Here is a 26,520-nt window from a genome sequence, read left to right as displayed (position 1 = left end):
TCAAATAGTTCGCGAATGTTATATTTCAGTGAACAGAGGCCTGATTTTACCGCTGAACATGTACACGTTTACTGACGATTGTTGTCTGTTCACATGAAGATTTTTATGACTGAATACCAGTTTAAGTAATTTTTACAGCTATTGTTCATTAATAATGTGAAGCAGCTATTAACACTGTGCAGATATTTACTAGGAGTTAACTACGCAGAGTTCATATATATAAGTGGAGTATCATACAATGTTTTATTACACTGATGATTATTATTATATTTTATGTTGCATATTTTTATACACTGTGAACTTTCTTTTCTCTTTGAATGAAATATTTATTGTACGTGTATAATATACAAATATTTATAATGCCTATAAACTGTATGTTTACGGCTAATAAAGAATACAATATATAAAGTCTGATTAACCTAATATAAAAATTACATTATACGTTTGCAATTTACCCAGTAATCAAATACAAAAATCTATTGTACCCCATGGGTGGTTAAAGTAGTACAACGGTGTCAGTAATAGCTCTATCGGTAGCACCTATCCGAAATTTGAGAAAGATATTTCATGAAATTCAGCAAATATAACATGCCGTGCTGTGATTTAAGTTTGTGATGTGTGAAACAGTGCACCGTGTTTTCATCCACCGGTCACTCGATGACACACACGTCATGTTTTGATAAAAACAAACCACACATTTATGTGATAGCTGATTATGCTCATTGGCAGCATACCAGGAAACTCCCTTCAAAATTCCACGTAGGCAGCATACAGAAGCGGAGTTTGTAAAAATGAGTGGATACAATTTAGTATCAGTAGACTTAAAGGGACATACCCTAGTTTGTAAACACTGAGGTATATTTTTCACCTAGACCCTAATTTCAATCCGTAAAAAATGGTCACTGATTGATTTACAAACCTGTACAACAGAGTGAAACAAGAGTCTGCGATGTTAAAATAGCCTTAAAATAGGCTAAAATGCGACTCCACAATCGTTACCTCTCAGACGCACGTGCGTTTTCAAAAATATGAAAAATGCATTTTGTGGTATTAGAAACACCAGGATGACCAGAAACACTTCGGTTATAGGGAAATGGATTATCTAAACAATAAAATATAAGTAATGTTTGATTTCAGTGATGATAAACGGCTCTAATAGTGAAACATGTGAATTAATGTTTAAAAACTAGGGTCTGTCCCTTTAAGTTGTCTTCTTGTGTTTCTCTAGAGGCCAGCGGTAAAGCACTCGCCTAATATGTGGTCGGTCTGGGACCGATACCCGTCGGTGGATCAGTCGGGCTACTTCTCCTTCCAGTCAGTACACCACGACTGAGATATTAAAGGCCATGGTATGTGCTATCCTGCCTGTGGGATGGTGAATATAAAATATCTCTTAATACTGATGAAAAAAAACAACGTAGAAGGTTTCCTCTTTAAGACTATATTTCAAAAATACTAAATGTTTGACATCCGATAGCCGATTGTTAATAAATCAATATGATCTAGTGGTGTCGTTAAACAAAACACTTGTTTTTTTTTATGTTTCTCATTTCATTTATTTCATGTCAACTTATTTTTTTGTTTATATCCAATTAATGTTCAAGCATGCTGTCCTGGGCTGTCTGTCCGGGATAGTGGATTAGTTATTAGTCGTTAGTTGTTAGTGAGAGAGAAGAGGGTGTAGTGGTCTGAATCGTTAAAACTCGCTCTGGGTGGGAGCCGGTACCGGGCTGCGAACCCAGTACCTACCAGCCTTCTGTCTGGTGGCTTAACCACAGCACCACCGACGCCGGTTATGTTTCTCATACTGGATTTGCTAAGACGCGCTTAAAAAGCCTTTACATTCCTAATCTCTTAATCCTTCTTTCAAGTCCTAGTGTCAGTTATGCAAGTTCGTGTGTTTGTCGCCAGAGCTGCCCAGTGTGGAGAATTTTCAAGGACTGTTATCATAAACTCCAGTGTCAGTCAGCGTGAAAAACACCTGCCCCCTTCCCAAACAAACTGTCATTGACTCGATCGTACTCTCGTGTACTCGTATACATACATGCGATGCACTCGCTACAATTTTCTTTTTTAACAACCTGTTAACGGGTCAGCTGGGTGAGAAAAAAAAAGATTGGTATATAAACACAGGTAAGTTTAAATCAAATTCTATTTTTATAATCTGTAGTAGTTTTAAGTAGTAGTAGTAGTAGTAGTTGTTGTTGTTGTTTTTGTTCTTGTTGTTGTTAATGATGTTGTAGAGTTTTTGTTTTTATTGTTAATGATGATGTTGATGTAGTAGTAGTAGTTGTTGTTGTTGTTGATGTACAGTAGAAGTAACTGTTGTTTTTGTATAAATATAATAGGAAGTAATAGCAGCAGAACTAATTTATTTTTGTGTTTTTGAAAAGTTTACTTTTGATATTTTTAGTTGATCTTTCGCAGCTGTTTACTTTCAACTCTGGTTTTTAGTCCCCTATTGGTCCAACCGGAGGGGATTATAGGTTTCATCTCCATCCTTCTGTCTATTTGTCTGTCTGTCTATCTGTCCATATGTCCGTCCGTCCGTCACACATTTAGTTTTCCGGATGTTTTTTCACAATGCCTTGAGATATTGAGCTGATTTTTTTTGTACAACTTCATCACGTTCTGTTACAGATCACGGTTCACGTTTATGGTGATATACCCATTTTTGACAGAGTTATGACCCTTGAACATAGACGATACAATTTTTTTTATATTGAGCTGGAACTTTGTATGTATAGCTTTATCATGTGCTGTTACAAATCAAGTTTGAATTTTAAGCGATATAGTCATTTTTGAACTTATCATATACGAAAATGTGTTGAGCCCGGTAGAGGACATGTATTGCTTTAGCGGTATGTAACGCCGCAGAATGCATTTTGTTTGTGTGGGTGGTTTTTTGTGTGTGGGATTTTGTTTAAGAGGGTGTTGTTGGAGGTTTTCTTTTCAATTCTTTATTCACTCAGATCATATACATGGTACATGAGGTAATATAATAATATAATATTTACAAAGTGAGCAAGTTACAAACATATACATATAACATTTGAAGAACAAAGTATAATAAATAAATAATATAGTAAATACATGTACTCGTTCATTTCTAGATCACATTCTTGTTAAACCTTGTTTAATGTAATCACATAGTTTTTTTAATACATGTTTACTCTGCTTATTAAAAAGTATATTAATTTTTTTACATTTGGCTGTATATAATAATAATTAGATAAATAAAGTACTCTAATATCATTTAGTGCTTTACATTCAAATAAGTGAAATTCGTCACCAATACAACCTATTGTCCATCTTCCTATTTCAACGGGTAGTCTGTGGTTAGCAAGTCTAAATCTGGTAATTACAATTCTTCGTTTCAAAGGGAGTATGTCTAGATATGGTTCATTTGAATGTTCATTTTTAAATAATCTATAAATGATACCTTTTGGTGAATTTTCTAGAGAACTGTTCCATTCCTGTATATGCATATCGCGATAAATTCTTTCAATTTTTTGTGCTAAACATTTTCTATTGACATTAATATAAAATTGGTTTAACCAAATATAGCTTAGACCAGCTAGATCTAAAATATTGTTCACTTTACACAACCATCTAGATTTAAAAGTATCATTTTCGGGGGGGGGGGGGGGGGGGGTTTTGTTTTTGTTGTTGTTGTTTTTTGGGGGGGTTGGGTTTTTTATTTATTTTTTTGTTTTGTTGTTTTTTTTTGTTGTTGTTTTTTGGGGGGTTGTGTTTGGGGTTTTTTTGGGGGGTGCTCTAAATAATTCGGTTACATATTATTTTGTTTCTGGCGCTATCTTTAATAAGAATTTTAGAATTTTGATGTTGATGTTGATCATCATATACATTTGTTTGACACCAAATAACCGATGTGTTTTGTGCTGGGGTGTCAGTAAACATCCAATCATTCCTTTCCATACTAAAATGACTAGGGATGCAGTTGTTTAGCGACAAAAAGCATTAGGGCATAGTAATACAAGTTCAAATAGTTTATTTCATATATGAATCATACACAATGGCATACATTCAACATATATGGTTCAATCTTTAGCACTGGTCATACCAGAGATTTGGTTTGTGATGGATGTGCCTGAACCTTGAAAAGATATAGGCACGTAAATTTACTACTAGTACTAGTGTATAGAATGGTTATATGAGATATATAATAATAATAATAATAATAATGATGATGATGATGATGATGATGATGATGATGATGATGATGATGATGATGATGATGATGATAATAATAATGATAATGATGATAATGGTACCTACTTTAATGTGTGTGTATTATTTTATATAGTGACGTCTTCAGATAAACGGCACTTTTAAACCAAAATGGCACACTTTTATAAATTTCGTGGCTGGTTAAGATAGATATAGCCCTGGTAGTAGTAGCGGTAGAAGTATAATTAGTTTGTTTAACATTTCACAATTCTGACATATAGTCTAAGAGGAAACATTTTATTGGCAGTTTCCCACAGACATGACAGCACATACCAATCGTGCAGCACTGGTTGGGATGGAGAGTGGGTCCACCGGAGTAGTTCGATCCTACGATTCAAGTACTACAGTTGAGTACTCTACCGACTGAGTTATATCCTGCCCCCAGTAGCAGTAAAAGGGGTAGGAGCAGTAAAAATAGTAGTAGTAGTAGTAGTAGTAGTAATGGTGGTAGTAGTAGTAGTAGTGATGGTAGTAGTAGTAGTAGTAATAGTAGTAGTAATGGTGGTAGTAGTAGTAGTAGTAGTAGTAGTAGTAGTAATAGTAGTAGTAGTAGTAGTATTAGTAGTAATGGTGGTAGTAGTAGTAGTAGTAGTGGTGGTGGTGGTAGTAGTAGTAGTAGTAGTAGTAGTAGTAGTAGTAATGGTGGTAGTAGTAGTAGTAGTAGTAGTAGTGGTGGTGGTAGTAGTAGTAGTAGTAGTAGTAATGGTGGTAGTAGTAGTAGTAGTAGTAGTAGTAGTAGTAATGGTGGTAGTAGTAGTAGTGGTGGTAGTAGTAGTAGTAGTAGTAGTAGTAGTAGTAGTAATGGTGGTAGTAGTAGTAGTAGTAGTGATGGTAGTAGTAGTAGTAGTGATGGTAGTAGTAGTATTACTGATATTAGTATTAGTAGTGGTGATAGTGATAGTAGTAATAGTAGTAGTAATATTAGTGATAGTAGTAGTAGTAGTAATAGTAGTAGTAGTAATATTTAGTAGTAGCATAGTAGTAGTGGTAGTAGTAATAGTATATTAATACTAGTAATGGTAGTAGTAGTAGTAGCAGTAGTAGTAGTAGTAGTAGTAGTAGTAATGGTGGTAGCAGTAGTAGTAGTAGTAGTAGTAATGGTGGTGGTAGTAGTAGTAGTAGTAGTAGTAGTAGTAGTAGTAGTAGTGGTGGTAGTAGTAGTAGTAGTAGTAGTGGTGGTAGTAGTAGTAGTAGTAGTGATGGTAGTAGTAGTAGTAGTGATGGTAGTAGTAATAGTGATGGTAGTAGTAGTAGTAGTAGTAGTAGTAGTAGTAGTAATGGTGGTAGTAGTAGTAGTAGTAGTAGTGGTGGTGGTAGTAGTAGTAGTAGTGGTGGTAGTGGTGGTAGTAGTAGTAGTAGTAGTGATGGTAGTAGTAGTAGTAGTGATGGTAGTAGTAATAGTGATGGTAGTAGTAGTATTACTGATATTAGTATTAGTAGTTGTGATAGTGATAGTAGTAATAGTAGTAGTAATAGTAGTAGTAATATTAGTGATAGTAGTAGTAGTAGTGATAGTAGTAGTAGTAATATTTAGTAGTAGCATAGTAGTAGTGGTAGTAGTAATAGTATATTAATACTAGTAGTGGTAGTAGTAGTAGTAGTAGTAGTAGTAGTAGTAGTAGTAGTAGTAATGGTGGTAGTAGTAGTAGTAGTAGTAGTAGTGGTGGTGGTGGTAGTAGTAGTAGTAGTAGTAGTGGTGGTAGTGGTGGTAGTAGTAGTAGTAGTAGTAGTGATGGTAGTAGTAGTAGTAGTGATGGTAGTAGTAATAGTGATGGTAGTAGTAGTAGTAGTAGTAGTAATGGTGGTAGTAGTAGTAGTAGTAGTAGTAGTAGTAGTAGTAGTAGTAGTAATGATGGTAGTAGTAGTAGTAGTAGTAGTAGTAGTAGTAGTAGTAGTAGTAGTAGTAGTAATGATGGTAGTAGTAGTAGTAGTAGTAGTAGTAGTAGTAGTAGTAGTAGTAGTAGTGGTAGTAGTAGTAGTGGTGGTAGTGGTGGTAGTAGTAGTAGTAGTAGTAGTGATGGTAGTAGTAGTAATGATGGTAGTAGTAATAGTGATGGTAGTAGTAGTATTACTGATATTAGTATTAGAAGTTGTGATAGTGATAGTAGTAATAGTAGTAGTAATATTAGTGATAGTAGTAGTAGTAGTAGTAGTAGTGATGGTAGTAGTAGAATTACTGATATTAGTATTAGTAGTTGTGATAGTGATAGTAGTAATAGTAGTAGTAATATTAGTGATAGTAGTAGTAGTGACAGTAGTAGTAGTAGTAGTAGTAGTAGTAGTAGTAGTAGTAGTAGTAGTAGTAGTAGTAGTACAACTACAACTACAACTACTACTATTACTAGTTCTATCAGCAGTAGCAGTAGTAGCAGCAATAGCAGTAGTAGCAGCAGCGGTAATAAAATTATTGATAAATATTGAAGTGCTCCCACTGTATTCAAATATAATCAATGCGATGACGTCGTTAACATGATGTTCCTGAAGACGTTCACCTTGTATTGAATTCCACACGACGAGCCAATGGGCGCGCGGCAGGGGGACTACCTAAAATAATGATACGTCGCGACAAAATCGATGCCTAGTTTGGTGACTGTAATAAATTACACGGTAACGGATAGAGCGGTCTAAAAGTAAGATCTTTTTCTCTCTCACCTGTCAGTGACGGGCTACGATGCCGGCAGGCGATAATAAGAGTCACTGACAGACTTTAAAAGTACAAACCCACCTGGAAGGTAGACAGTTTGGATCTATTATCGTACTGTATCCATTGTCGTCAAGTGTCCGTCAAGTGTTCAAGGAAGTGCTTTTAGGAGGTGCGGATATTTTTGTTTCTTTATTACAGACATATTATTTGGTTAAAAATTTACGAAAAAAGTTAATGATTATTTATTTTGTAAAATAATAATAATAATAATATGCAATTTAAGTTGTGATTGTTTGTTTTGCAGGAATTTTGTCACTTTTCTAATAATCACGTTTAGTTTTTGTTTTTCCTTCAACAATAATTTTGCTATGCATATTTTGTGCAAATTAAAGGTTTGTATGTTATTATTTTCTACTTTTTGTTGTTAGTATCGACTGTTTAACAGAAATGTATTTTGCTGGCATGTATATATGTATTAGTAATGTGGAAGAATATTTATTAAGCCATCTTTTAAGGACAACATTGCAGATCTGAGGACAGAGACGGGTGAAGAAGACACATTTCCGAGTTTAGCGGGTTCTTTTTCTTTTCTTCTTCTTATCTTCTTCTTCGTTTTGGGGTTGTTGTTTTTTTGTTGTTGTTGCTTGGTTTTTTGTTGTTGTTGTTGTGGGGTTGTTGTTGTTTTTTTTGGGGGGGGGTTTCTGGGGGTTTTTTTCCTTCAATTTCTTTTCAGTATACGTAATCTGTCATTTGTAAAACCAATTCAAACAGCACTTCGCTCAAATATGGACGGGATTTAACTCAGTTCATAGAGCGCGTTCCCTTGAAGCATTTGGGTCATAGGAGCAAACCCATTGGGGTTTGGGGGATTTTCGCGTCCCAACAAGTGCCTCAAGAGTGGTGTATCAAAATCCGTAGTAGTCTATGTGCTGTCCTGTTTGAGGAAAAGTGCATATGAAAGATCCCTTGCTGCTAACTGTAATATCCAGCGGGTTTCTTCCTATGACTACGTGTCAGAATTACCGATGTTTGACGTTAAATAGCCGATGATCAATTATTCAGTGTGATCTAGTAGTGTCGTTAAACAAAACAAACTTTTACTTTTACTCAACTATAATTGCAGGCTCGTGTGCAGAGGGTGGGTTTTGGAGGTGGAATCCCCCCCCCCACACCCACCCTTAGCAATATTTGTTTTGTCAAATTCCCCCCCCCCCCCCCCCATAAATGTTGACTCCAGTATAGACCCTTACCTCACTAAAATGCCTGCACACGCGCCTGTATTGATATCCGCGTTTATCAATACCTAAACTCATCATTTTAATCTGCGACTGCTGGGTGTAAAATAGTGTATAAAATATATAGCTGTTTAGAGCACTGAGGGGGCGGGATTGATCTCAATGATAGAGCGATCACCTGACGTGCCAGCGCACTCAAAAGTGCCGTTGGTTTTACGTTACTCCCAACATGTGCTTAACGACTGTCATATTAAGTGCTATGGTGTCTGCTACGCTTTCTAAGGAAAAGGGGATATCTACCATCCCTTGTTTTTAACTGAATAGAAGTAGCGTCTAGAGAATATTTCTGAAATAATTATATAAGATTAAATAACGACCAGTTTCACACTGTCTATGGGAAGTGTATATATAAGATATCATTACTGCTTTTTCGATTGGAGTAGCATATACGTTTCCTTTCTACCTCCCTCCCTCCCTCCCTCCCTCTCTCTCTCTCCTATTTCCTCTCCCTCTCTCTCTCTCTCTCTCTCTCTCTCTCTCTCTCTCTCTCTCTCTCTCTCTCTCTGGTAGTACAGTAGTAGTAGTAGTAGTAGTAGTAGTAGTAGTAGTAGTAATAATAATAATAGTAATAGCAGTAGCAATAGTAGCAGTACTAATTGTAGTAGTTGTAGCAGTATCAGTAGCAATAGTAGTACTAGTGGTGGTAGTAGTAGTAGTAGTACCACGACTGGTATATCAAAGGCCGTGGTATGTGCTATCCTGTCTGTGAGATGGTGCATATAAAAGAACCCTTGCTGCTAATCGAAAAGAGTAGCCCATGAAGTGGCGATAGCGGGTTTCCTCTCAATATCTGTGTGGTCCTTAACCATATGTCCGACGCTATATAACCGTAAATAAAATGTGTTGAGTGCGTTGTTAAATAAAACATTTCCTTCCTTAGTAGTAGTAGTAGTAGTAGTAGTAGTAGTAGTAGTTGCAGCAGCAGTAGTAGTAGTAGTAGTAGCAGCAGCAGCAGTAGTAGTAGTAGTAGTAGTAGTAGTAGTAGTAGTAGTAGTAGTAATAGTAGTAATAGTAGTAGCAGCATCAGCAGTAGTAGTAGCAGCAGTAGTAGTAGCAGTTGTAGTAGTAGTAGTAGTAGTCGTAGGTGTCATTTGCTTTGTAAACATTCACGGACTAATGGTGAAGATCGTGAAGATGTGGACCCTTCATAGATAATGATTAAGTTTCAATCACAGAAATCTATGGTGAAGCGAGCCTCTAGCGCCACAAAACCTTTGTAGTTTTTCTCTTGTGATCAATCAGTAACATTAGTTCGTTGAACTTCAACTTACCATTTCGGACTCGTGTAATAGAACGTTGTCAATAGTTTGCTATTTGTCGCATATTGTGCAATTTTCCGTGCTTATTCCGGTCGTTACTGACATCCTTAAGAGGCGTTATGGCATTTCCGTCAATGTTGCTCATTAGCGAATCATGTTGCAGCACCGTGCCCTTTATCAAATGTGTGTATACCACGCGGTGTCAGCTAGTTGTGATGCGCGCTGATATACATCGTCATAAACAACATCGCTTCTGAATGACGTGCGGTTTCGTGCTCTTCATTAGATGTGTCGGCTCTGCGGTTCGCCATGATGTAATGGCTTGTAAGTCATTTGGAGGGTGCTGGGTTCGAATCCTTGCACTGACCACAGCTGTCACCACTACCACTAACACTAACACAACCACCACCGTTCCATGCTTCAGAATGAATGAATGAATGTTTAACGACACCCCAGCACGAAAATACATCGGCTAGTGGGTGTCAAACTATGGTAAAGAGAAAACTAAAGTGATGAGCAACATCAATATAAAAATTCAACAGTTTCCATGCTTCAGTGAACAATTTGTGGCTAAGGCCCTGAGACAAAGGTAATAATTCTAAGATGGGTCAGTGGGTCTACATTGTTTATGCACCACGGCTGGTATATCAAAGACCGTGTTTTGTGTTATCCTATCTGTGGGCTGGTGCATATAAAACATCCATTGCTACTAATGAAAAAAATAGCGGGTTTCCTCTCTAAGATTATATTTTAGAATGACCAAATGTTTGACATCCAATTCATCATCATCATCATCATTTCCTGTCATGCCTAGTGGCATTTAGAGCAGTGACGAAGTTCCTCTACGCCAGTCTATCCCTTTCCAGTCTCTCGATGGTACCCCAACTGTGTCCTGTCTCCTTCATCTCTATTTCCACTGTTCGGCGCCATGTTGTTTTCGGACGTCCTCTCTTTCTTTTCCCTTCAGGGGTCCAGCGCACTGCAGTTTTGGTGATAGATGTGTCGTCTTTTCGGAGCACATGACCAATCTACTTCCGCCGTCTTCTGGTGACATCCAATTGTCGATGAATAATAATTCAGTGTTCTAGTTGTGTCGTTAAACAAAACGAACTGTATTATTATTATTTGTTATTGAAGGAATACTAATGATAAAAACGCAGCCACCTGACAAAAGCATATACTTCAGTGAAGTGATTTGATTCGTACTACTCCAACATATTAGACTCGAATACTCGAAGGCAAAACTCGACCCGGACACGAGTGCCCGACACCTACACTAGAGGACGATGAGACTAAGGAATACAGTAAAATAGCATTATGCATCTTAATTCCAGCGCTGAACATAGATGCCAAATCGTGCCATTGTATTGCATTCCACACATTCTCATAGCCGTTTAATGTTTGTTTTGTTTAACGACACCATTAGAGCACATTGGTTAAGTAATCTTCGGCTTTCGGATGTCAAACATTTAGTAATTCTGGCTCGTAGTCTTCAGAGGAAACCCATTACAGTTTTCCTAATGCAGCGAGGGATCTTTTATACGCACTTTCTCACAGACAGGAAAGCACATACCATGTTCTTTATCCAGTTGTGGTGCACTGGTTCCAGTGCACCACGACTGGTATATCAAAGGCCGTGGAATGTGCTATCCTATCTGAGGGATGGTGCATATAAAAGATCCCTTACTATTGATGAAAAACAAATTCCTCTCCAAGACTATGTAAACAAATTACCAAGTGTTTGACATCCAATAGCCGATGATTAATGCTCTAGTGGTGTCGTTAAACAAAACAAACTTTAACTTTTGTTCTCTGTCGCTGAACGCATAATGGTAATGTCCGTGTAGTTGACCTCAATTTGATACCATCATAAAAGCAAATTATAATATGCACCTGACGTAATGTGATTGTCTCTCTAATGTGAAACCATGTTCGTAATCGGTTAAGAGGCCTTGGTCATTACGTGGCACTCGCAGATCCGGCAAGTATGCTATTCTCTAACTGCCTGGTTATATCATCGAACAATTATTGGGAACGTGTAATGTGTGTATATGGACATGTATCTTGGGGCTTTCAGATGGTGTGGCCATGAATGACGTTCTCCAATTAGCATAATTCATAACGAGGCTGAAGGAGCGTTCGTTTGCGTCAAAAGGGAATGATGAATTGGCATGCAACTATGATTAAATTGCCGTTACATTCATTACAATATAACGTCATCCCATTGGTCTCGGCGCAGCAACGCGAGTTTCATCATTTGTTCATTGTAAAAATAACAACGTCAGGGAATGTCATATCTGTATGATGTCATTTAATATTGGTATTTGTTTTCTTGAGCGTTATTGTTTTAGAACCAAAAAATAATTCAAAATAAAATATGAACTTTTAGTGTAATTATTAGCAAGTATGATACAAATTTAATTATAAGGATTGTCTGTTATTTTTGTTACGTTCATCTGCGTAGTAACAAAACAATTCATCCTCAAACTTATGCTTTGCCGATTCACACAGTTTGCGGATGATTCTTTTGTTATTGATACCCCGATGAATGTAAAAGAAATAAAAGACAATCCTTAAATATAGTGAATAAAGTTAAATGAATTTAAAAACATATTGTTTTAAACCCATACCAACTCAAATAAAAAAAATTAAATTAAAAACAAAAACATCAGTGTTAATTAAAAAACGTTTCTTTGCAACTTACAATTAAATTACATTGGTTACATTTGTTTTGTTTTTTTTTGTTTGTTTTTTATTCAGGTATGAAGGCAATTGATAGAAAAGCCAAGGTAAAGCACGCGCAATGCTACCTTTAGTCTTTGTGTACTGCATTATCGATTTCTTCATAAATAACAGATGAAGCTGCATATCTTGGCTGTTCTAGCATTTTGTCTTCACCCCTGTATAAAAATGATATTTAATCTACATAATTTGATAGTAATTTGTAAGAAATCTTTTTATTTACATATAATGTTTGTTTTGTTTTTGTTTGGTTTTTTTGGTGACAGTTGGTATGGGTTTAAAACTTAATAATATGCCGTTTATAGGAATTTTAGCTTTATTTAGTTTATAGTGCATCGGTTCCCTTTTGACGCTATTTCTCGTTCCAGCCAGTGCACCACGACTGGTATGTCAAAGGCCGTGTTATTTGCTATCCTGTCTGTGGGATGGAGCATATAAAAGATCCCTTACTACTAATGGAAAAATGTAGCGGGTTTCCTCTCTAAGACTATAGATCAAAATGACCAAATGTTTGACATCCAATAACCGATGATGGATAAATCAATATATCCCTTTTGATGCAAACGGACTACAGTGAAAACAGCATTACAATAAATCTTGTATTGCAGTCACTTGTCTACAGAGGACAATTCAGATTTGTCATTTCTGCACACAAGTACGTATGGTTAGTTTAGCCTGTATACAGAACCCACAGTTAGAGAAATGAAATTGCATATATTAAAACATCTTGTAAAATGTGTCATCTCTATCAGCGGATATCCTCTCTCAGAAAACCAATAAACCTCTGTCCTTGAGACAGGCACGGCGGAGCAGTGGCGGGGGTCTTTAGCCCCACAATAATTATAAATCAAAAATATTATTGGTATTAAATCTTAAGGCAGAGATTAATTTTATTTGTAGAATGAATGAATTAATGTTTAACGACAACCCAGCACGAAAAATACATCGGCTATTGGGTGTCAAACTATGGTTTATTTGTAGAATGCAGGAAATTGCAATTGAGGACATCTAGTTTTCAAAATATTACGAGTGAACATAACCCCGAAGCCCCTAGAAACTTTGCTTTGCAACCTCGATCTCAGTCAGCCCCTCTCCCCCCTATATCTACTTGCTTCCGCCGTGCTTGTGACATACAAAGGTTGCAATAAAGATTGGATTGTATTGTATTGTATGTATTGTATTGTATTACATTGCATTGTATTACATTGTATTACGTTATATTACGTTGTATTGGATTGGATTGGATTGGATTGGATTGTATTGTACAGACAGACAGCCCGGTCAGCTGAGTTACCCGCCATGGAGAGTGTTCTTAAACCTCAATTGTATATATATACATGTATATATATATATATATATATATATATATATATATATATATATATATATAGTAATCGTGATGACTCATAACGTCCGACTACTTACAAGAAGTATTAACTTCGTAATACCGATGCTAGTATTTCTTATTTTCTTGGAGGTGTTTACTTTTCACGTCAACGTTCTAGGATTCTTTCTTTTAATTTACTTCGTTAATTGATTTGGCCCTTTCCTTTTCATTTTAGGATTTTGTGATGTAGGTAGGTATAGGAGGATGTGGGTGTTTTATTTAACGTTGCAATATCACCTCTTCAAACTGCAGCATTCTTTCTCACCTTTCGCGAACACCTGCTATCATCACTGTTATGACAGTGATTCATGAGTGCATGTCACCACAGCTGTACGTATTATAATGAGACCTATCTGGTGCTAGTTTTGACTTAGCAAACTAGTCTGAGAGTGGCCGTGCAAGACTTAAGAGGGATGAAATCTCCAGTAAGGGATCTCCTTGAAACTGGCTGTCCTATTGACGAGGCACTAGGTTAGAGATTCGTAGAATCAACCACTATTTACCAAATGTCCATTGGATTCTGCATTGTGCAGAGATACGAACCTGACAGTGCATTACGGTTTTGTTGTTCAGATTTATTGATACAAAGCTACGGCCAACAGTTTTACTACAGTCGTATGCTTTCACTCTCGTCTTCTATGGTCCAGGGCCCCGTTCCACGAAGCGATTTTAGCCCTAAGATCACCGTAACTGCACAGCTAACATATGCACTTACGGTAATCTTAGCGCTAAGATCGGTTCGTGGAACGGGGCCCAAGGCCTTCATACATATACAAGTCATTTCCCAACAGTTTAAAAAAGTTATCATAAATTAAATGTATTGTACTAATTCCCACTGTAGAACGACTTTTAAGCACTGAAATAGCAAACAGTATTTTTTTTTTGACCTAGATTAACGATGTCAGCTAAAGGATACTGACGAATGACGTAATTTATGAAAAGATTCGTGCATAGAATTTTGATTTATTTAATATTACAGCCTTAACGGGTTTTTCTTTGTAATTAACTTTTTCTTTACAGTAGAATCTTTTTGACGATTGTGTTATATATCCAGGGTCACGAAGCTTGAAGTTTTAACAGATTTACTAACATATTATTTCATGCACGTTACATGTTAAAATAAATTTCGGTTTTATTTTTATTTTGCAGGCTAACATATAACGATTTGACTTGAAGCTTTATCATATTTACTAACATATTCCATTCACGAAAGGAATTTAAAATTTAATTTAATTGTGACTGTATTTTTGTTTTGCAGGCTAACATATAACGACTTGACTTGAAACTTTATCAGATTTACTAACATATTTTATGCATGTATGAACTTTTTTTAAATATAATGTTTGTTTTTCAGTCTAACATATAATGTCTTGGCGTGAAACCTTAACAGATTTACTGACATCTCATGCACGAACGGAATTTACTTTAATTTAATTTTGACTATTTTGTCTTTTGCAGGATAACATATAATGACTGGGCTTGAAACCTAAACAAGTTTACTAACACATTTCTTGCACGTAGGAAGGTTACTTTAATCTAGTTTTTACTGTATGTTTGTTTTGCAGGCTAACATATAATGTCTTGGCTTGAAGCTGTAATAAGTTTACTTTAAACGGACACACCCTAGTTACAGCTAGTTGTTAACCATTACGGCATTGTTTTTCGCTATTAAACCCATTTTTTCACAAATAAAATTGCACTTTACGTACCGTTTATTATTTAGAATATACATTTCCATTCACTTGAAGTGTTTTTTGGTAATCCTGGTAATCCTGGTGTTTGTAATACCACAAAATGCATTTTTCGTATTTCTGAAAAACGGACGCACGTTTGAGAAAAAATCGTTGAGCAGACAAAGTCTAATCTATTTTTAGGCGGGATATTTCCATTTCAATGTCACAGACGTTGGTATACCACGTGACCGTTATCATTTTGGTTCGATTTGTTTTCTCGTGCACGGTTCGCGCAATCAAGTTTCAACATCCGATTTGTTGTTGTTCATTTGTGAGATTTTTCTTCACAGTTCATGAACATTTTCAGTAACAACAAAGTTCAGACAAGTAAGTATCTTAATACAAAACGTTACAAACCCTTAAAACCAATAAATTTGCTAAGTCCTACGATATTTGGAGAGGGGATACAACCAGGACAGAACATTTGGAACATGTCCAGGAGAGGTGAAAAGAACGCACCCCAAGTCTGTGAACTTTGTCGTGACGTAGGCACTGTTGTGCTTCGAGCGACATCTACCGGTGACATCAGAATACAAACTTTCAAAATTATTTCAAGTAATTGGGACATGGGGATTCCCATGGTATTTATCGATATAAAACCTGCTTTTTCACTCCATTTGATAAAAACGTGATCTAAGTGTGTTACAGGTTTGTAGATTAATCAAATTATAATTTATTTTTCGCTGGATGGAACTAGGGTGTGCGGCTTTAATCTAGTTTTGACTGTATGTTTGTGTTGCAGGCTAACATATAATGATTTGGTTTGAAGCTTTAACAAGTTTACTTTAATCTAGTTTTGACTGTATGTTTGTGTTGCAGGCTAACATATAATGATTTGGTTTGAAGCTTTAACAAGTTTACTTTAATCTAGTTTTGACTGTATGTTTGTGTTGCAGGCTAACATATAATGATTTGGCTTGAAGCTTTAACAAGTTAATCTAGTTTTGACTGTATGTTTGTGTTGCAGGCTAACATATAATGATTTGGTTTGAAGCTTTAACAAGTTTACTTTAATCTAGTTTTGACTGTATGTTTGTGTTGCAGGCTAACATATAATGATTTGGCTTGAAGCTTTAACAAGTTTACTTTAATCTAGTTTTGACTGTATGTTTGTGTTGCAGGCTAACATATAATGATTTGGCTTGAAGCTTTAACAAGTTTACTTTAATCTAGTTTTGACTGTATGTTTGTGTTGCAGGCTAACATATAATGACTTGGCTTGAAGCTTTAACAAGTTTACTTTAATCTAGTTTTGACTGTATGTTTGTGTTGCAGGCTAACATATAATGATTTGGCTTGAAGCTTTAACAAGTTTACTTTAATCTAGTTTTGACTGTATGTTTGTGTTGCAGGCTAATATATAATGACTTGGCTTGAAGCTTTAACAAGTTTACTTTAATCTAGTTTTGACTGTATGTTTGTGTTGCAGGCTAACATATAATGATTTGGCTTGAAGCTTTAACAAGTTTACTTTAATCTAGTTTTGACTGTATGTTTGTGTTGCAGGCTAACATATAATGATTTGGCTTGAAGCTTTAACAAGTTTACTTTAATCTAGTGTTGACTGTATGTTTGTGTTGCAGGCTAACATATAATGATTTGGCTTGAAGCTTTAACAAGTTAACTTTAATCTAGTTTTTACTGTATGTTTGTGTTGCAGGCTAACATATAATGACTTGGCTTGAAGCTTTAACAAGTTTACTTTAATCTAGTTTTTACTGTATGTTTGTGTTGCAGGCTAACATATAATGACTTGGCTTGAAGCTTTAACAAGTTTACTTTAATCTAGTTTTGACTGTATGTTTGTGTTGCAGGCTAACATATAATGATTTGGTTTGAAGCTTTAACAAGTTTACTTTAATCTAGTTTTGACTGTATGTTTGTGTTGCAGGCTAACATATAATGATTTGGTTTGAAGCTTTAACAAGTTTACTTTAATCTAGTTTTGACTGTATGTTTGTGTTGCAGGCTAACATATAATGATTTGGCTTGAAGCTTTAACAAGTTTACTTTAATCTAGTTTTGACTGTATGTTTGTGTTGCAGGCTAACATATAATGATTTGGCTTGAAGCTTTAACAAGTTTACTTTAATCTAGTTTTGACTGTATGTTTGTGTTGCAGGCTAATATATAATGACTTGGCTTGAAGCTTTAACAAGTTTACTTTAATCTAGTTTTGACTGTATGTTTGTGTTGCAGGCTAACATATAATGATTTGGCTTGAAGCTTTAACAAGTTTACTTTAATCTAGTTTTGACTGTATGTTTGTGTTGCAGGCTAACATATAATGATTTGGCTTGAAGCTTTAACAAGTTAACTTTAATCTAGTTTTGACTGTATGTTTGTGTTGCAGGCTAACATATAATGATTTGGCTTGAAGCTTTAACAAGTTAACTTTAATCTAGTTTTGACTGTATGTTTGTGTTGCAGGCTAACATATAATGATTTGGCTTGAAGCTTTAACAAGTTTACTTTAATCTAGTTTTGACTGTATGTTTGTGTTGCAGGCTAACATATAATGATTTGGCTTGAAGCTTTAATCTAGTTTTGACTGTATGTTTGTGTTGCAGGTTAACATATAATGAAAGGATCAGTGGTGTCTGTTGTCGTGCTTCTTCTCGGCGTGTTCCCCTTGATGGTCAGGTCAGGTGGAAGTCCCCGAGTCTGCAACACGATGTCGTTAAGACGGGTGCACGTCAACGGACTCTGTGGCGACTCCTTCACCAACACCCTGGACAGTTTATGTCACAGACGACTAATACGAAGCGGTACGAAACAACAAGTTCAGTCCAACTTTGCTAGGGCCAATTGGGGGGAGGGGGGGGGAGAGTTTTGGTTGCAGCCAGGGTCCAAATATTGGTATAATAACAAACACGTCTGCTTTGGTTAACGACACCTCTAGGGCACATTGATTTATTAATCATCGTCTATTGGATGTCAAACATATGGTCATGTTGACACAGTCATAGAGAGGAAACTCGCTACATTTTTCAATTAGTAGCAAGGGATCTTTTATATGCACCATCCCACAGACTGGATAGCACATACCGCGGCCTTTGATATATCAGTCGTGGTGTACTGGTTGGAACGAGGAATAGCCCAATGGACCCACCGATAGAGGTTAATCCTAGACCGAGAGCGCATCAGGCGTGCGCTTTACCACTGGGCTACCTCCCGCCCCTAGCATAACAAAGACAATGCTATGTCCTATTCCGTCTGTGGGATAGTGCATATAAAAGATCTCTTTCTGCTAATCGAAACGAGTAGCCCGTGGAGCGGCAACAGTGGGTTTTCTGTGTCATTATAGCCGTAAATAATATGTTGAGTGCGTTGTCAAATAAAACATTCCTTCCTTCAAACAAGAGGATACAAAAAAGTATATAGGTTTTGAGACATATTTTGAGAATAATTAACGAGTTACCAGTTATTATCAAATTTATGTGACGAGTGAAATATGTTCACTTGTCACGAGCTGTCAGAGTGTATATCACAAAATCATATCCCATAGACTACAATAGTAATATATGTGGCTAAACCTCCTAACTGCAGCGTGAAAATCGATATATACACCATATATATAAATACTATCACCACTTACCCTTAAAGTGAATCAGAAACAAAATTGGGGGTCATGCTGCTTATTTCAGATATAACGGGTGGCGTCTATGACTACTCTAGTTCCTCACAAAATTATGTTACATTTTTTATAGGTACCCCATACATGTTTCAAGCTCAAGTCTACTTAACACAGTGGTACTAGATGAAATATAATTGCATACATGTTTTGCCCAGATCAAAGTAATTTATGTTTTTACAACCAGCACACTCACATTTATCACAAATCACAGGACTTGTGGTATTAACTGCTCTGTCAAAAGTGCACCTCGAACTTTGACCCAGCCGGAAGTTATTTGGTTTAGTACTACCATCAACTGTCTCGACGGTGCTGGCCAACTCGACAGTTGCGTTGTAATTTGCCCAATTCTCGACTTACGACCGGTGCGCTCAGATTAACAACTAATCGGCTGTAGGAGTTGTATATGACGAGAATCGAGTTGCAAGAGTGCTAAGACTAGCAACTGTACAGTGCTAGAAGTTGAGAAATCGGCGAGTTCGCCAACTTCGTCGTGATAGTTGGTAGTCTGATTCTAGCATTACTGTTCAGTTATGCGTAAATTATCAGTTGTTGCCCGGTGTTTGTTGTAACTCAAAATACATATTATGCTAATTAGATGACGATGAATGGTTGCCCGGTGTTTGTAGTAACTCAAATTACATATTATGCTAATTAGATGACGATGAATGGTTGCCCGGTGTTTGTAGTAACTCAAAATACATGTTATGCTAATCTGAAGACGATAAATGACTATTTAACGGCACCCCACAAAAACAACTAAACAAAACAACATTGGCTTTTGAGCGTTAAAATCAAGATATATGATGACCAACATCCATTTAAAATTCTAAAATTATTAATAAAAATAGTGTAGAGAGCTACAAAAGAATCACATTCATGAAAGACACAATGAAGTAAAAAGACAAAAATAATCGCTATGATCAGACCATAAAAACAGAGTCAGTAACTTCGATAAATTGGCCTTTAAGTCGGCCGTGCAGGCGTATATTTTCAACGCAACAATTTAACAATTAATGAAAATATTCTTATAACAACCAATTGTTTTCATTTTTCACAAATTCAGCAAAAACATTGCAATTCGTACATCACAATGCACATGTACAGATATCAATAAACTGCAATACGAAAACAAATTGTATTTCCAGTGGGCGTTGCATCTTAGTTCAGGTTTCGCTAATCACCGGAAAGAATACATTATTTATTCACGCACGTCTGGTTCAAGATCTTATTCCAGTAATATATCCGCTTGTTCGCTTCTTATATCTGTATTTGTCAAATTAATGTTGCATGGTCAGATTGTAATTAGTTATTAGATGATGTCCTTTTACAGCAATTATAGTAGAAAGTTTAGTAATAATATGAAGTCGCTCATTTTCAGTATGGCTGTTTGGTGTGACATGGTATAAATATTGTTCTTAATGTAGAAAGTAAGTGAAAATAAATCATTTTCGCCCCTTAGTAAAACTAATTATCGTTCTGCAGGAAAGGATTACCTTATACTTCTTAGACACCCGTTGGAGACAATACTATGTGATATTTCTGTTTTATCATATAATTGATAGCGTATCCAGTGTAATAACAGTATGTGATATTTTTCATATCATATACTTTCAGCATTTGATAACTTTGCACATTAGATGTAAATTTATCAGATCATGGCACTACCTTTATTGATATGTAAGCAAACGTACTACGACGACACACTAGTCCCAAGTTCAGGAGCAAACGTTTAACTAATGTTCGCGAAGTATTTGATTGGTTCTCAACATGACCATTTGGTTTAACGTCCAGCGTATAAACCAGTCTAGCGGACGTTTTCCTGCTCGGTCTGGCTGAACTCTACATTCATAATTATCGTGGGCGGGATGTAGCCCAGTGGTAAAGCGCTCGCTTGATGCGCGGTCGGTTTGGGATCGATCCCCGTCAGTGGGCCCATTGGGCTATATCTCGTTCTAGCCAGTGCACTACGACTTGTATATTAATATTAAAGGCCGTGGTATGTGCTATCCTGTCTGTGGAATGATGCATATAACAGATCCCTTGCTACTAATGGAAAAATGGGGCGGATTTCCTCTCTTGAGACTATATGTCAAAATTACCAAATGTTCGTTTCCATTCAAAAAGATTCAAAGTCACGAATTTATACGCTATTATTTGAATATCGAGTAATGGCGAACTGAAATTAAAGTTGAGTACACAGTTTATAAAAACACGGTGTATTAAGTTTGAGATTATATGATAAACAGATTATTACCCTCGTGTGTTTCGGTATCGTCAATATCATATATTAGGAATAAAAATAATGTATTCCTAACATATGATATTGACGATACCGAAATACGAGGGTAATAACCTCTATGTTTCGCATACGTGTGGGAGTTTGCTTTGAATACATCTGACTTGCCGCTCCACAATAATGACCCGGACGTCAATGAAATTATCACAAATGAAACTGATTGCTCTGAGGCGTTTGTTTAATGTGCTATAAAATACATGTAGTTGTATTTTTAAAATGTTTAGCCTTTTTTCTTTTTCATTTGGGGATGCCTAAAAAATTAGAATGATATTAGTCAGATACCATTTATCGTACAGGTGTTTGATTTAAAACGTCACCAAGACGCGTTTGCTTATTAGATGCGTTTTCAAACAACTCGATGTAAAATATATGACATCTAACGGTGTACTATTCTACACTTTCCTATAAACAGGGCTGTACATAACACAACCAGACGTGGATGTGAATGCAAAGCACGAAGTTTCAGTGCAATGTGTATGAAAGTAAACCCCGTTTAAATCACTACAATATAATATTTACAATTATAGTTGTTGTTGCTGTGATGGTGGCGTGTGTGTGTGTGTGTGTGCGTGCGTGCGTGCGCGCGCGTGTGTGTGTGCGTGTGTGTGTGAGTGTGTGTGTGTGTGAGTGCGTGTGTGTTTGTTTTGTTATTTTTTTATGGGGAAGGTTGTCTCGGGTTTTTTTTTTAGGAAAGACTTCTATTTGATTATTTTAAAGTCAATTAACCATTATTATTTTTAATTTTTTTTAAATTATTATTATTATATTGTATTTATTAGTAGTAGTAGTATGTTGTATTTATTATTATTATTATTATTATTATTATTATTATTATTATTATTATGTTGTATTTCGTATTATTATTATTATTTATTTATTTATTTATTTATTTATTTGCAGATCCATTGACCGCAATAAGCAGACTGAAAAGAATAATTTTGGAAAAGAAAACCGCCATGGAATATCTCGAGAAACGAAGCGGGGCCACCGCAACCTGCGAGTGCTGTTTTAACCAGTGCTCATTACAGGAACTCATAGAGTACTGTCCTTAACGAGAACGTTTATTTCTAACTCTTTTCTAAACTAACTAACTAAATTGTTTTTTTTTAAAAAAGGTTTTACCGTCTCTTATGAAACCAAATTGGAAAATGTGTTTTCGTTTGTATTTCTCTGCAACCTGTATATTGATGGAATACATATTATTGTGACAAATACATTTTTATGAAATAAAAAGAATTTTAAACAATGTCTTGAATTATTAACAACAACAATAAAATATGAATTTTCATTTAATTTTTCTGTTGTTTTCTGTGTGTGTGTGTGTATATGCATGCATGCGTGCGTGCTTGCGTGTGTGCGTGTGTGTGTGTGTGTGTTTGTTAAGAACTGGGTTTTTTTTAGAAAACAATTAAAATGGGTGGTAAAATTGTCCTGGCTTCTGAGAGAAAAACTTGTGTATAGTTCGTTTGCGTCAAAAGGAGACCGATGAATTGCCATGTAACTCTGCAATGAATAAACTTAAAATGCGTATAACAATATTTTATTATTAAGTTTTAAATCCATACCAAATCAATTTTTATTTTTTTTAAATGCCTATGTAAATAAAAACAAGTTTCTTAACAAATTATCATCAAATTATATAGATTAAATATCATTTTTAATACTGGGGTGAAGACAAAATGCTAGAACAGCCAATGTATGCAGTTTCACTTTGCACTTTCACTGAAATAATCAATAATGCAGCACACGGAAATGCAGTACTTTGGCTGTTCTATTAACCTATGCAATATGATGGTAATTTGTAAAGAAAAGTTTTATTTACATTGAAATTTATACCCCCCAAAAAAGTTATTTAATTGGTATGTGTTTAAAACTGAATAATATGTTTTTATATGAATTTTAATTTTATTATTTTTTATAAGTTTCGCTCCAATTCCTCGGTTCACGCAAATGGACAAAAGTGGCTTATACATGTGTATTCAGGAAACCGAGTGCTTGCGAACAGTTTGACTGGTACCATCGTATCATATCACATTAGGTGAACAAATTGCGATCACTCGCCGTCCTTACCAGGCCACTGACTGCTGAGTTATAGTGAGACTTAAAGTACTGGCTTAATCACTGCTCCGTCAAGTTTGTTGTGTTTAACGACACCACTAGAATACATTGATTCAATGATCATCGGTCACTGGATGTCAAACATTGGGTAATTTTGGCACGTGTTTTTAGAAGAAACACGCTGACTTTTTTCATTAGCAGCAACGGCTTTTTTATATGCACTTTACCACAGACATTCAACGGTTTTTGATACACCAGTCGTGAGGCATTGGTTTATGACAATAGACTAGTAATGGCAATCTTGTCTTGTACCATTTCTCTCTTCTCGCTATCACTGTCACTGTCACTGTCACTGTCACTGTCACTGACACTGTCACTGTCACTGTCACTGTCTCGTCTCGTCTCGTCTCGTCTCGTCTCGTCTCGTCTCGTCTCGTCTCGTCTCGTCTCGTCTCGTCTCGTCTCTCTCTCTCTCTCTCTCTCTCTCTCTCTCTCTCTCTCTCTCTCTCTCTCTCTCTCTCTCTCTCTCTCTCTCTCTCTCTCTGTCTGTCTGTATATTATCTCTCTGTCTCTCTGTCTGTCTGTATATTATCTCTCTCTGTCTGTCTGTCTGTTTGTATATTGATCTCTCTCTCTCTCTCTCTCTCTCTCTCTCTCTCTCTCTCTCTCTCTCTCTCTCTCTCTCTCTCTCTCTCTCTCTCTCTCTCTCTCTCTCTCTCTGTCTGTATATTATCTCTCTGTCTCTCTGTCTGTCTGTATATTATCTCTCTCTGTCTGTCTGTGTCTGTTTGTATATTGATCTCTCTCTCTCTCTCTCTCTCTCTCTCTCTCTCTCTCTCTCTCTCTCTCTCTCTCTCTCTCTCTCTCTCTCTCTCTCTCTCTCTCTCTGTCTGTCTGTCTGTCTGTCTGTCTGTCTGTCTCTCTCTCTCTGTCTGTCTCTCTGTCTGTTTGTATATTGATCTCTCTGTCTGTCTGGCTATCTGTCTCTCTGTCTGTGTCTGTCTGCCTGTCTACCTGTCTCTATCTGTCTGTATATTGATCTCTCTCTTTTTCTCTCTCTCCACAAAATAATCGAAATTTTAAAATGCTCTGAGATGTCATTAACAAATATTTCTTTCCTTCTGTCAACTAATCGTTGTATACGACAAGAAACAAGTTGTAAGAGCCCTCAGACTAGCAACTAGACAGTCGAAGAAAGCGAGAGATCGGCGAGTTGGCCAACTTCGGCATATGCATGACAGTTGGTAGTCTGAACCTATCATTATGCTACATATAGTAATTATGTAGAAATCAGATTAACTTAACAAATTGTACAACAAATTCCTTCCGTCTTTCAGCGAAGTGTAATCCCATTATTCCAGATGACACATGACATACCTGCATCATACTTACGGTACTATATTGGCAATATTGGCTGTTTAGATGCATCACTGTTTAATTGTTGCCAGTCTCGACAGTTAACTTAGTTAGTTAACTAATTGAAATCCTATTTCATCAGGTGATACAAATCAATAAAACTCCCGTTATTCAACATTTTCTTTACGGGCCAGTTGGTAAAGCGCTCTGCTGATGCGCGGTCGGTCTAAGATCGATCCCCATCGGTGAGCCCATTGGGCTATTTCTCGTTCCAGCCAGTCCACCATTACTAGTATACCAAAGGCCGTGGTATGTGCTGTCCTGTCTGGGATGGTGCATATAAAAGATCCCTTGCTAATAATGGAAAAATGTAGCGGGTTTGCTCCCTAAATTACCAAATGTTTGACATCCAATAGCTGATGATTAATAAATCATATTTTTCCAGAAGCGATGGATCTTTTATATGCACCATGCCACGGACAGGATAGCACGGCCTTTGATTTACCAGTCGTGGTTCACTCTTTGAAACGAGAAGTAGCCCACTGGGCCCACCGACAGGGTCGATCCTAAACCGTCCGCGCATCAGGCGAACGCTGTACTGGGCGTTTTCATTTTTAATAAAAAAAATATAATTAAATATTATGGATATAACGACAGATTCACTGTTTAAATAGAGGAGTCATATTACAGTTAACATCTTTAAAGATCTATAAACACTAGACTAGAAACGAATTAGACGCCATTTAATTTGTGACTTGAATAGTAATAAATTTCCATCACTCCAATTTTCTTTCAACATGCAGTCTCTAATCGATTGGTCTTCCAGTCTTGACGTTTACGAGCAAATTAATGTCTTCAAATTACCGCGATTACTAATGAAGAATCGGAAGCGGCACGTCTGATCTTAGTTGGCAGCTAAATTATTTTGTTTCAATGTCGCTGACCCTGAAGCACGTTCGCGTAGATTGTTGTCCGCAGAATTGTTTTTAATCTTTAGTTTCGGTTTGGGATCGATTCTCGTCGGTGGGCCCATTGGGCTATTTCTCGTTACAGCTAGTGCACCACAACTGGTTTATCAAAGGTCGTGGTATGTGCTATCACGCCTGTGGGATGGTGCATATAAAAGATACCTTGCTTCATTAGGGAAAATGTAGCGGGTTTCCTCTGATGACTACGAGTCAGAATTATCAAATGTTTGACATCCAAAAGCCGACGATTAATTAATTAATGTGCTCTAGTGGTGTTGTTAAACAAAACAAACTTCTTCTTCTTCGTTAGTTTCAGTCCAGTCAGTCAGTTGACACAACAGTCTTTGTATGTGAGTAATACTCACAGTGACAATTCAGTTCAGTTTAATTCAGTAAATCGGAAAGAATAGTCTGAAATAAACCGATTCACTGGTTATGCTGCAATTGTCATATTATTCTGTTTCGGGGGGGGGGGGGGGGGGGGGGGGGTAGCCCAGTGGTAAAGCGCCGGTAATGCATGGTCGGTTTATGGCTGATCCCTGTCGGTGGGCCCATTTGGGTTATTTCTCGTTCCCGCCAGTGCACCACGACTGGTATATCAAAAGCCGTGGTATGTGCTATTCTCTCTGCGGGATAGTGCATGTAAAAGATCCCTTGCTACTAATTGCAAACGTAGCGCATGTTCTCTCAAAGACTATAATTATGTAAAAATTACCAAATAGCCGATGCTAAATAAATAAAATAAATGTGGTGCCGTTAAACAAAAGAAAGTTTACGTTTTAATTAGTTTCAGTTCACCCAGTCTTTTGTCGACACAACATGACAATTCAGTTCAGTTCAGTTCACCCAGTCTTTTGTCGACACAACATGACAATTCAGTTCAGTTCAGTTCAG

The 26,520-nt window shown here is 36.5% G+C and overlaps 1 protein-coding gene across 5 annotated transcripts; it reads left to right on the top strand.

Moving 5' to 3' along the window:
* The first annotated feature begins 78 nt into the window (after window positions 1-78).
* Window positions 79-22,532, top strand: LOC121372224. Of its 5 annotated transcripts, none has more exons than XR_005957900.1 (4): window positions 1,993-2,133; window positions 4,499-4,597; window positions 17,882-18,079; window positions 22,145-22,532. XR_005957900.1 is itself a non-coding variant. In XM_041498513.1 (3 exons), the coding sequence occupies exons 1-3, from the start codon at window positions 94-96 to the stop codon at window positions 22,254-22,256; spliced, it is 342 nt and encodes a 113-aa protein (XP_041354447.1). In that variant the 5' UTR covers window positions 79-93; the 3' UTR covers window positions 22,257-22,532. The 5 variants fall into 5 exon arrangements, 1 of the variants encoding a protein (XP_041354447.1); XR_005957901.1 differs by lacking the exons at window positions 1,993-2,133; window positions 4,499-4,597 and adding exons at window positions 6,911-7,064; window positions 15,037-15,095; XM_041498513.1 differs by lacking the exons at window positions 1,993-2,133; window positions 4,499-4,597 and adding an exon at window positions 79-125.
* Window positions 22,533-26,520: the final 3,988 nt, after the last annotated feature.

Source organism: Gigantopelta aegis, chromosome 4 (genome assembly GCF_016097555.1).
Source record: "Gigantopelta aegis isolate Gae_Host chromosome 4, Gae_host_genome, whole genome shotgun sequence".
NCBI classification, from domain to species: Eukaryota; Metazoa; Mollusca; class Gastropoda; order Neomphalida; family Peltospiridae; genus Gigantopelta; species Gigantopelta aegis.
Note: the sequence above shows the minus strand (reverse complement) of the source record. Positions and strands in the feature narration are given on the sequence as shown.